General features: G+C 42.2%; 1 protein-coding gene across 4 annotated transcripts in view; it reads left to right on the plus strand.

The window, feature by feature from the left end:
- Positions 1 to 13176, plus strand: part of PER3 (period circadian regulator 3) — a 508287-nt gene that overhangs the window by 66069 nt on the left and 429042 nt on the right. For all 4 annotated transcript variants that reach the window (XM_044056446.1, XM_044056445.1, XM_044056444.1 and 1 more), the window contains one exon: positions 5297 to 5412. In XM_044056446.1, coding sequence (XP_043912381.1) covers positions 5297 to 5412 — 116 coding nt within the window. The remainder of the gene's footprint in view (positions 1 to 5296; positions 5413 to 13176) is intronic.

Here is a 13176-nt window from a genome sequence, read left to right on the forward strand (position 1 = left end):
TCTGTGCATACCTTATCCAGATATTGCAACCTAGAGGCAGCCTCTAAAGCCTGGCCTGAGCTGGGCTTGCATTCGCTGTCTTTCAAGGCCTTCTGTCTATATAATCTTCATTCTGCTCCCAGAGACATTGTGATTTGGGAATCTCTCAATGTGAGTACTGTAATAGTGAATGCTGTGGTAAACCTAGTACAACTGTATTGGAAGTTTGCCATAAATGCAGTTGTTTAACTAGGTTAACTATTGCAGTACAGATGCCCCCCCCACACACACACACACACACACACACACACAAACACAGTCCCCCTTTTCTGACCTTATTTGTTTCACAGTGGGTCAAGTTGATTCCTGGTTTCCATAAGATAATTTCACCTTCACTTTCCTAACTGAAACATTCCTCCTTTGTCTGCCTATCTGTTGCCTGTAGAGGGGACTTGGGGTCCTTTGGGGGTGAATCTAGCGGTTGGGACTGTACCATCTGGCCAATTGAGGCTCTTGCATGCAGGTCATTTTCTTATCTGTTGTGGGGACAAGAAAGCTCTGAAGTAGGCATTGGCAGTCCACCCTTTCTACTATTGACATCCTTGTGCCTTGGTGAGAGAACATCACCCAATACCCAATGAAAATAAAGCTCTGGAAGTCTGGCCAGCCATGGTATACCCTGCACGCAAGATATTCCATATGCGAGTACTGCAGTCGTGAATTTACTCAAACATTTACATTTATGGTCAGTTCCTAGTGCAGAAGTGATTTTATTTGCTTACAGGTAGGAGTTGGTTATAAGTTTTGGGCTTTTCCATTCAGGTCTTCTCTCAGCCCCTGAGCTGTTTTATGAAGTGCTGAAATTTTATTCCAAAAGCCAAATAGACTGCTTTGGACTCCTCTTCTGCAAGAGTTTGTGCAACTGAGACCCTTCAGAACCCTGCTGTTTATCTATCCAGTAAACCTCATCCAGACCTTCACATCCTTACACTAACTACTGCATTCACATCCTTACACTAACTACTGCACTTCTGTTAATGGCCAGGGATGCTGCACATCTTCTAAAGGTCATCCAAATCCTTACTTCTGCCCAGAGGCAGAGTACAAGACAAGCATACATTAGTATGTGGGCTTAATGTTCTGTTTGGGTGACATACAGGGAATTGGATCACTTTGTGTGCCTGTCTTACTTTTCCCAGATTTTTGATAGAGATCTCAGCTGTTCATTTATCAAGGCTTGTCTTTCTGATTGTTTTTAATTTCTTCCTTGCCTTTTTGAAGGCACTACTTGGGTACATTCCAAATTCAAGTTTTATTCAGGGATCCTTAGGACAGTTAGTTATTCCATGCTATAGGACTTGAGTTCAGGAAAAGCTAAGCAATTTAGTTCCTCGCATCTGTCTTTTGCCTTGGCAGAAAATTTCCTTGTTGAGCCCTGTATAGGCTCGTTCAGCCAGTTGATGCATGCTTTAATGTAACCCAAGTGCAGCAACTCTTACCTAGGGCATAGTGGGATTTGGAAGACTACTCTTGAACAGCTTCTTCTAGTTGGCCTTTATTCAAATGGATGGTAGCAAAAAATGAATTGCTTGATACTTGTACTGTAGCAAACGTACCTTTGCGCTTCAGAGCCTGAAGAAGATTGAATCGTTATGCAGCAGATGCTGTAATTCAAGATGTTCTTCATGTTTCACTGTTGCAGTCATCACCTGTGGGTTATCCATGCTGTGGTAGCTCTCGTCTGGCCCGAATACAAGAGTCATTGTTTTTCTGCGTCGGCTGCAGTCGCCTGTAGTCTGACATCAGGTCATCAGTGCTATAAAGCAAGGCAGCCGATGTCATTACATCAGTCTTTCTTGCCGTGGAGCCCGTAGCAGAAGCAGTTTGCATGAGTGCCGGTCGGTCGCTACCAGAGTTTGAATTTCAGCTGCCAACATCTAAAGCCAAGTACCCCATTGGGGACCCTCTTTTTTTTTTTTTTTTTTTTTTTTTGCACTAACCGATGTCCAAAAAAGTTAACAGTTGTCTCGCCTGTGGAAAGCAGATCCCACACCGAGACTTCCATTCTTATTGCGTCACTTGTTTAGGCCCAAACCACAACGTCCGCTGTTGCCGGATGTGTGCCCTCTTTAATACGAGAACCATTCGCCGTAGAGGTCTTATTGTAGACAGTTATTTTCGTGTTCCATCTTGACATTTCGATATGGCATCAGTTAGCCAAAAATCACTGACAGCTCAGACATTGCTTGGGGCGCTTACCTAGCAGGCAGGTGTACCCAAGGTCTTTGGGATGCCCAGCACCTTCCCTTACACATCAATCAAAAAGAAATGATGGCAGTTCAAAAGGCTCTGACATCCTTCAAACCCCATTTCAGGCAAGGGATTTTCCTTATAAAAACAGACACCATCACCACCACAGTAACATGGTATATCAACAAACAGGGGGGACCCAATCTTACCATCTGTGCAGGCTAGCCATGAACCTCTGACTGACAGCTGCCTCCATGGGTCTACACCTAATTGCCCAATATCTACCAGGGGTCAACAACACCCTGGCAGACCACCTAAGCAGTAACTTACTGGACCCCCACGAATGGCAGCTCCACAGGAAAATCTCTGCAAATCACTCAGGAGTGGGGGATTCTGGAGGCAGATCTCTTTGCTTCGCACCTCAACCACCGGCTGCAAAAATTCTGTGTCAGGGAGTATCAGCTCCTCGTGTGGAAGGTGGATGTCTTGACCATCCCCTGGAACTCCCTCTTTGTGTAGGCATTCCCTCCTCTGCCTCTTATTCCCATGGTACTGATCAAAATAAGGGAGGAGACACCAAAGGCCATCCTCATTGCTCCAGATTGGCCCAGACAGCATTGGTACCCCTTACTGCGCAGCCTGATCTTACAGCTCCCCAAGCAGCTTCCCCTGATCTCGGACCTCTTCACCCAGGTAGGGGAGGGGGAGATACTGCACCCAGACTTGCAGACTCTCGATCTTTCAGCATGGCTAATACTTTAAAAGCAAACAGGTCCTAGACATTATCACAGAGGCCAGAAGGCCAAGCACCAGAAAATCTTACGCAGGGAAATGGAAAAGATTCGGATCCTGGAGCCAGTCCAGTGGGGCCAGTACCTCACATCCTTCCATCCCTCTTAAATTGGATTACCTAGCTGAGTTACTCAAAAGTGGCCTCTCCTTCTCTTCTATTAAAATCCATGCCTCAGCCATTTCAGCCCATTATGATCCAGATCTACCCCTCTTCTCTCATTCTTTGATTAAACAAGCCCTCAGAGGGGCCTGTAATATCGGACCTCCCAGAAGGCCTCCCACAGCAGCCTGAGACCTGAATTCTGTTTTAGAAAAACTAACCTTACCTCCTTTCGAACCTGCTGCTTCAATAGAATTGAAATACCTCTCCTGGAAGACTGCGTTCCTACTAGTCATCACCTCGGCCAGAAGGGTTTCAGAACTTCAGGCACTCATGGCTATTGAGCCCTTCATCATTTTCCATGCAGACAGGGTCTCCCTGCGGACTAACCTTTCCTTTATGCCCAAGGTGGTATCTGATGTGACCTTCGACCATGCCATACACCTACCCACTTTCTTTCCCAACCCTCAAAACAAGGGGGAAAGAATTCTGCACTCGCTAGATGTGCACAGACAACTCGGATACTATCTGGACCATACTAAACCCTTCAGAAAAACAGACCAGCTACTTGTCAGCTTTGCCCCAGGGGCAGAGGGGAAGCCCATTTCCAAGCAAACCATTTCCAAGTGGATAGCATACTATCCATTGCTACAGACTACATGGGACCCCCCCCCCCCCGAGTGTATTCATACCCATTCCATTAGCGTAGACTCCACTTCCACAGCCTTCCTCGGAGGAGTCCCCACCAGGGACGTCTTGGAAGCTGCCACCTGGACCTCTGTCCATACCTTTTACAAAGCATTACCACTTACCTCTTTTTTTCTTAGTCTAGGGCAGGGTTTGCCTCTACAGTTCTGCAGGGCTTGCTGACCCATGCCTAGGGCTCTAACCTATCCTTCCACCCCCTCTCCTCAGCTTTGGGAATCCTCCCACAGGTGATGACTGCAACATTGAAACACTAAGAGCATAGTACAGTTGTGAACACTTACCTTAAATGTAGGTGTTAGAATGTGTTCACTGTTGCAGTCCTGGTTTTCCTCCCTCCATCCCCCTTATATCCTCTCTCCCTAGGGAGACATAAACTTCCCATGGTGGCTTTTAGCCATCATGACCACTTTACCTTAATTCCTTGTGCTTCTGATGGGTTAGGGCAAGAAAAACTGATGTAATGACGTTGGTTGGCTTGTTTTATAGCGCTGATTACCTGACGTCGGACTACAGGCAACTGCAGCCAACGCAGAAAAACACTGACGCTGGTATTCGGGCGGGCCGAGGGCTACCACAGCAGGGATAACCCACAGGTGATGACTGCAACAGTGAATACACTCCAACATCTGCATTTATGGTAAGTGTACACAACTGTGCTTTCTGAAAGCAGTATCTCAATAAGGCAGTGAATAACCCATCTGTGGGCCTTTCTAGGGTTTTTCTCAACTTACAGGAAGGTACTTAATTCAGTTCTGTTTTCATTATGCTGCAGAATACTGAAGTAGTGTAGGTTTGCTTTTTATTTTTCTTTTACAGGTATTCCTGTTTTATTGATGGGTGGTATAATTTCTGTCTTTCCTATAATTTCTGTCTTTCCTGCCTGGTTTCTTATGAAAATTAACTCTTGAGAGAATCTGCGCCTTTCAGTTAGAGGCATTGGCAGATGAAGTGCTTCTGTAGCAAAAAAATAGCCAAAGTACTTCATCTGGTTGTTGGAGGATGATTAAAATACAGGTTTGCACGATGCCAGCTTTGAGAATTTGGAGTTGTGGAAGGTGCTGTGTAGCTTTACTTTTCTCTGTTCACTTGAAGTGAATTGAGTGCACATGTCTGTCTGAATAAAGCTGACATGAGTGGTATTAGCAGCATTAGTACTGAGATGTATGCAGGTTTAGACTGGGATGGTGGGTACTTCTAGGAAAAAAAAAAATCGTACCACTGAAAGAGGAAAGAAAAGTAAGTTGTGTCCCATGTGATTATTTTTACTTGGCTCTGTTATTGAGTATCACATGCAAGCATATGCTTTCAAAATTGTAGAAATGGCACTTGTTTGAAGCCATTTTGTATGTATTCAGGTCTTCCCAAAGGTGTCATAATTTGGTTTCATCCTGTAGACATTAAATTGCAGCTTTTTGTTGTCATTTGCTGTAGAAAGACAAATTGTCATTTTCTGAATGGTTGCTTCAGGTACTTGGAGAGCTGCAGCAGTTTGGCAATGAAACGAAAGTTTGAATCTTCATCAAGTATCGCTTCATCTTCAACAGAGGAAGAGAAACCTTGCCCAGAAATGCAGAGTTCAGCAGGTAAATGAAATGCAAACATTATTTTAATCCCCCTACCACTAAAGTGCTGGTGGTAAGTTCTTCTGTCCTGCAAGACTGTATTTTTAATTCTGTCATTTAGCACAGGCAAGGTAATTTTATTAATGGATTCATGATTGTTTTCACCTGTATGAAATGGTGTTTTGAGTTGAGTGCCAAGTGTTTGATACAAAGATTGTTAATGTTCTTTGTAATTATAAAAGTCACCCATTGTTTGCATTAATTGATGTATTTCTTGATGATTTTCATTTAGTAACAAAAAAAGTATAAAGTCTAAGATAAAGCTCATCCAGCCATATAGTTCAGAGGGGAAAAGCTTTTACTAAGCCCCCAGATGATCCATGTTTGCTAGCATGGGTACTAGAGGGAGTGGATGGGGGGGTGGTGAGTGAATGATACCATCTAGGCCATGGGGGATATGTAGCCTGCATTAAAAGCCAGGTGAACTCTGTGCTACAGGTGCTATACCACTTGGATTGAGAGGCTGCACATGAATGGAAGAAAGTATGAATCTTCTATAGGCAGCAGTTGCAAAGCTCACAAGGCTCCCCACTGGGTAGGAAGGGGTGGGTACCCACTTCCTGGCTGCAGCAGTATGCTGTATCAGTGTTCTCAAGCCCCTCACCGGCCCCGAATATGGTTTTGAGTTGAGCCTGGGGTAGGGCTAAGGCAAACAGAAAGTGCTGGTGACAGCTAATGGTCAACTATGGGGAGGGTGAGCACCAGAAAAGAAACTTCATTGGAAGGAAGCTTTTAATGCATAAAGCAATACATAACATAACATTAACCTTAACTCATTAATGCTTGCTGGCAGTCACTTAAGTAAGGGTGACGCTCTTGGCTGCTAGCGGGCAGGATTACAGTTTCCTAGAGCTGTGAAGCAAAAAGAAGATTAAATGTGAGAAAATCTTTTCAGCTGAGCAAGAAGAGTAGCTTATTTTGTCATTTAATGTTTAGAAGGACACTTAAAGGACTGATGGAGTGACTGTAAGTAAAACTGGTTTTGTTCTTAATACTGGTATAAACATTTCACTGTGTAAATTGCATGTTATGTTGTAAAGCAGGTTTATGTAGGGTTTAGTTAGGAGTATTTATAATGTGAGGTAGTGGGAGTCTTGTTAGTAACTGTTGTGTATACTAAAGGTATATTAAATCAAGAAAACATTTTTCCCAGTTGTAATGTACCCAGGCTTTACATTGTAACAAGGTAAGAAAGATTGAAAAGCAGCAAGTTAAAGTTAATATAATATGGTCTTACGCTGCTGGGATCGGAGATGTAAAAGTGTATTGATCACTTTCTGTGTAGAATTAAGATAGTAATCTCCCTTGATTTTACAGGGGCAGATGTCTAGATTTAAGGTTCTTGATTTAAGCTGTTGACAGGTTTTATAAGTAAAGTTTGAAAAATAAGAGTGATGAAAGTCTTGGCAAATAGTAATTTTCTTGTATTTAAATGCAAGGTTGTTAGCTGATTTTCTTTAATTGTTAAATTATCTCAGTGAAAAACAAATTGTACAGGTGCAAACAGTCAACTATGAGAAGTCTGAACAGTTTACCATCAAATAGTTGAAATGCATCTGTGCAAGTGTTGCGGAATGCCAAACTTAAATATTGAAATTTGAAATAATTTTCCTCCCCAATATCGAATATGGTAAAATTGGAGTTTGACATTTGATATTTCCAGGAGTTTTCCACAGAAACCCATTTGCTGTCCGGGATGTAGAACAGGAATAGAGATTCAGTATCGTAGATTTTTAAAAAAAAAAATTGCGACATTACGAATCTGTTGGAATGGGTGTACTTCAAACATTTGATGGTATACCAGCCTGAGGAGTGTGTTCTAAGTAAAATTTACAAAGATTCTTGCATACATCTGCAAAATTACAAGCTTTTTTTTTCTTATTGGCAAGTGCTTTAACTTTAAGTGAGCTGTCAGCAGATGCAAGCAGTTAATCAATAAGACCTCTGAACACTCAGTGCTGAGAGAGATGCACAGGTGCAGTGTAATTAATATGTAAAGGTACGTTGACAAACATTTTTGTGAAAACCGAAAATTGAAGCAGTGGGAAGCGAGTAAAAGCAGTTGCCTCCCCAACAGACATGTATCAGTGCACAAAGATCAGCCTGCCAAGCATTAGTGTGTGCATGTAAACTAAGAGTTGGAAATACAGAAGCAAAACAACTATCCTATATAATAGATAGCAGTAATAGTTTTATGTTGTAATGATGGTCTTGTAGACAAAAAGTAGACTATTGAATTATATTAAATGTATGGTGCAAATAGCAATGCTGTAGGAGACTAATTTGGATAGAAATCTGCATGTGAATTTGACAAAGAAAGGATTAAAGGATGGACAGCAGAGTATTACCGACAAATAAAAAGGGAGTGATAATACTGCTAGAGCTGGTACCAGTAGTGAAAGAATAAAAAAGGGCAATAATGGGAGATATATACCAGAGGTACCAGTATGATTAAGCATTAATGTCCTTAGGCTCACCTCCCTGGATTATATGAAGAAAGACATTATTGATCTGTGCGTCTCAGGCGGTATGTGTTTTGCATTAAGCAGCATTCTACCTATACCAGGAATGATGTCATGGTATGAACAAAAGATAGTTGGCTTCAGTAATCTGCTTAGTTTCTGGAGTCTTCCAGGGGGGACTCAATATTTGTCCTCATGGAAGGACAGTTAACAAACCACATTGCTTTGAGAAGGTGGTCTGCACCCCCCCCCGGCTTCCAAATATTGGGTAAAACTTTATCCACCCCTAGGATAATTTTTTAAGCAGTGCCAAATTTTTAAAACCTGCCAACATAGCAAACAAAACCCAAAGAAAGCAAAATTTGTTGCTGCTCAATGCTGGGAGCCTAAACAAGAAACTCCACATCCTGCAAGCTCTTCTCACTCGGGAGAATATAGACATCTGTGCCATTACAGAGACATGGCTTAAATTTGCAGAAAGTACCCTGGCAGTGCAAGGCTTCAGTGTCTTCCACACATTGAGACCATCAGCTGCACAGACTGGGAAAGAAGGTGGGAGTCTGGTTAAGCAGGACGATGCTCTGGAGTTTTTCCATGCACAAATCACCATAAAGTCTCGTACGATATCCTAGCAAGTTGAAGGTCACCCTCTATATCCCAAGAATCCCATAACATGTACCTAGACCTGCTGGAGACACTTGCCATTAAACCAAATACTCCATTCATGGGAGACTTTTAACTACCACTGTATATACTGAGAAACATACACTTCCTCAAACTCGCAGGCACAACGATTCCTGAACTTTATTAACACAAATTCCCTCTACCAAATAGCGTGCACACCCACCAGAGGTGCAAACATATTGGATCTGGAGCTCACAAATGTGGGAGAGCGCTGCACTCAGCCAGTGTCGCTTCCTCATTGGTAAGGTTGGACCACAGAGCTGTCTTTTTCAAATTAAAAAATCTTGGTAACCCCAGCAAACCCTGTAACAGGAACTGCTCCAAAGCAAACTACATCCTGTTTAGCGATAGTTTAGTGCACCTCCTAACTCCGAGTTCACAGCAACTTGTGCTGAATTGTTCATAAAGACCCTATGCAACCATCTAAGTAGGTGTTTAGAGACTGCTGTATGTATTAGAAATGAGCTTAAAACAAACTCTTAAGACAAACCACGCTGATGGAATCCTAACCTTAATACGGTATATAACAAAAGGGTAAAAGTTGTGGCTAAAATCTGGAAGAACAACTCCCATAGTGATAGGAGCTGTCTAAACTAAATAGGAAACTAAGAGGTTTAATTACTTATGCCAAAGATGGCTGTGTTCTTATTGCTCACCTGGCTAGTTTTACTTAGATTATTTTATACCTAATTGTGTCTCACATGAAAATTGCTAGCAAGCGTTCTTGTGGTAGACTTAGAATTACAGTCTGTCTTGTTTTTATGTAAGGTTCATGATGATAAACTGAGCACTGTGAAGTGTTTTAATAAGACCATACTTAAGAGAGCTGGGAACTTTGCGACCTTTATTGAATATTGTTAGCAGGCAGTCCTCAGCAGGCGAGCCCCCTTCCAGCAGTAGGTTCCGCTCAAAAATTAGACTGAAGCTTACAGATAGAATCGCTGGAAAATGGGTTCACAGTATGTTTGCTGGAGTTTTGTGAACTCTTTTAGTCTTGCATAGTTTGATAGTGGAAGAGTGGTTTTACTGACCTTTCTTGGGTCTTACTTAATTTCTCCCTTCTTTGTGAAGTTCTGAGTCACTGTCCTACTGCAAGTGGTTTACATTTGACCAGGATCTTACTACTTTTTTCCTTGGTAAAAAGTCAAATCGGGTGACACCCCTTGTGAGTCACTGTTTTGTCATGCATTAGTACTGTGTACGAATACAGTTCCCAGTATTTCACTTTCTTATGTTGGTTAATGTCTTGCGTAATAGTGTGAGGGTATAATTTTTTAATAAAACATAATTTGAAGAAATGCACTGTAGAATGGAGAAGACTAAGAAGATTTTGATTAAATATTATGCTGGAAGAGTGGTTGAGGCCATAGTGACCCAAATGAGCCTGCTGAAGCTGCAGTACACCTACCCTTGGTACAGTAGGCCAGTGGGTTGGATTATATCCCACTGTTGGCCCAGATGAGGGTAGATAGTAGGGTGGTAGTTTCTGGGCAAGTAACCTTGGCCACAGTTTTGAATTACTGTTCTGTAATTGTTTCTGTGCAGTGATGGGAAACTAGTTACCAGCTGTCCACAGAGTGCTCCAGGCTTTCTCCAGTAGCACAGAAGGAAACCCCCCTCTCCTTGGCAAACGACCAGCTTTGATCGAGTGTCATTGCAGGACTGTCAAAGGCTTCAGCTATGGATAGGTCGTTGGCCTTGCAGGGGCCAAAGGTTTGGGCATTCGGAATGTGCCCATCACTCAAACATCTAGGGCACATGCTGCAGCATTTGATTTGTAGAAAGTTTGTAGAATTTGATGAGGGTCACCCCTGTCTGTAATTCAGACTTGCCTACTTCAGTAATGGATATAACTGACATTTATCATCAGTCCCCCTTTTCCCATTTTTACATGTGATCAGGTTGTCAGGTCAGTCTGTACCTCTTCGGTGCCACTCTCCTACCTTTGAGAATTATGCCTGACAGTCGCATGTCTTCCCTCACACAGTTCATCCATTGCTTGGCTGGATGGCTTGTTTTTTTCTTCTTTCTTTTACTTCATCAAATTATCTAGTCACTTTCTGACCCTTGGCCAGACTGTCACAATCCGTCCTCCTTGATTTTCTCTGCCTTTGGGCACATTTGGCTTCTGTTCTGTTTCTTTCTGCCCACCAGTATGCAGTCTGAAGCATTCTCAGCTTCTCTGCCTAAGCTTCTGTGCCATAAACAAGCATTGGTATAACTTTTGTTTTATGCATGTCATTCTTCAGCTTTTTTTTTTTTTTTTTTTTGCATTCTTTTGTTCTTTGTCAGTTGTCCGCACCACCTCCTTTTAATATTTTTTATTAAATCAAAATTTGTACAATGATATTGGTGCACATACATTAATAGAAACAACAAAAAAAAAAAAAAGAAAAGAAAACCAATGATTTTAGCTTTAACCTCCTCTTTCAGATTTCCCTACTCCTGAAATACGCCTCTCAAATATCTGAAGCTGTTAACCTTTTGCATTGTTTTCCCCGCTGTCTCCGTTTTCTGCTGCTTCTTATTTCTTCCATTTGCTGCTTTGACCACTGTCTTCTTTGTGTTTAGTTTCATGCCATGTGACTTCAGTTTTATATTGCAGTTCCTCCTCATTTGCCGAAGTTCCGGTTCAGAGTCGGCTTATAGTGGTCTATTAGCCTTCCCTGTTGAAATGTTGACACTCGAAACACTGAGTTCTGAAAACCTGAAGAAAAATAGGGGGGGGGGGGGACAGATGGAGCGAATCTCGAAAATCTCTTTTCCTTTGGGGGCAGATCCTCCACCCCACCCTCTGAACTAGTGTACATCAATTCCAAGATCACCATACCTTAGCTAAAAGGGAATATTCCGAGAAATGGCATCTCAGACTTGGTATATGTAAGTCCATTCTTTTCGCCATTCATTCTCTGCATTTTGGGACTCACTGTAGTGGGTCCTGACATTTGAAATGTTTACCGTTCTATTTGACTTGTTTGCTAATATAGCCCATCGCTGGTATGAACAGGAATGGGCTCAGAGTGGAACCCAGAGGCACAGCCTCTCCCACTAGGAGCCCCTCAGAGTTCAATGTTAATACTTGTGTCATTGGACCCTTACACATATCCTGCAGTAATTCTACCAGTGTTTACAGGACTTTGAACCATCCAGGATGTCCCAACTCAGCTTTCGTATGACATTTGTTAAAATTTTTTCTACATGTTTGACTATTCAGCTGCATTCTTTCTGAAGTACTATGATAAATTGGTTAGTATTAATAGTGTGGGCCTCAATACCCCAGCAGTTTAGTCATGGCATCAAAATGATGAAAATCAAGGAGAGCAACCTGCAGTCATTGCGCAAAAGGCATAAGCGCAGCACGTGAGAAATATGAATGCAGCCAGCCCAAATAAGTATAATGCACAAACCGACACATTGTGTGCAGTGTACAATGCAGAAGCCTACTTTTGCCTTCTCTGCAAAGTCTTGGACAGTCCGCTATCACGTGCTTAACAACACAGCTTCCTCAAGATGTATGCAACAGCACTGTGTGTGTGTGTATGTGTGTGTGTGTGTGTGTGTGTGTGTGTGTGTGTGTGTGTGTGTCTAAAGATACACACGCATGCATTTATTTTTTTACATATACATATATATTGATAATACACAAGTGCACACACACACATACAACGTTACTGAGTCCAGAGAAGTTGAACTTATTCAGCAAGTCCAATGATCCTGCATTTCCCGTGTTAGGGGAGATCATGCATCTGATATTGTTAATCCTCGTTGTTTCCTTGCATCTGGGTAGTCGTTTCCGACCTCTGAACCGAGCTGGCTATCTTCCAAGCTCGTGCCAGCTACAAACTCTCGAGCTAAGAACTCTTACCCAGAATTCCCCTCTCCCTGTTACCCCAGATTTTGTTTGTCGCATCGCCATTTGGTCGTGTCAAGCTGCTTCTCTTGAGCCAAGTACAATATTTTTCTTCATACTAAGTTCTAAGACAGCTTTTTTTTTTTCTTCACAAAAAAGTTATTAGATAGTTATCTCTTACCTTATCGCATTTAGCGACTACCCTTTTTCAAATCCTTTTCAACTCCTTTTCCTCTCTTTTTACCGCAAGGTAATTCTTTCTTTACCATCGTTGGTAAACCCCTTTTCCTTCTTACCTTCGGGTACTTCTCGTACCATTGCTGTTTTTTTTTCTGATTTTTCTTTCTTTCCTTCTAACATGGCAGATAAAAAAAGTAGCCCAGGGTTTAGTTTAGATTGTGGCCATAAATTACCTACTTCAGATGCACATTCCTTGTGTGTTTGTTGCTTGGGTGTGCCTCATTTAACAGTTGACCCGTCTTGTGGGATTTGTAAGAATTTCTCTAACAGGACGTTAATTGAGAGAAAAAATAAATTAATATTGAAGGTGCTACTTGCATCTCCTTTTTCAGAGTGATGAATATTAAAAAGGCCAAGTCTCTTCCTTCGTCCCCAGCTGGGGCCCCTCAGGAACAGAGACCCAAGAAAGCTAAGCTTTCCAGTTCAGATTTGACTTCTTCGGCTCCAGCGCTTTTGGTGCCTAGACCTTCGGCACAGAGGCCATCAGTG

The sequence above is a fragment of the Protopterus annectens genome, chromosome 14.part0 (genome assembly GCF_019279795.1).
Source record: "Protopterus annectens isolate FY-2018-M chromosome 14.part0, PAN1.0, whole genome shotgun sequence".
NCBI lineage: Eukaryota > Metazoa > Chordata > Ceratodontiformes > Protopteridae > Protopterus > Protopterus annectens.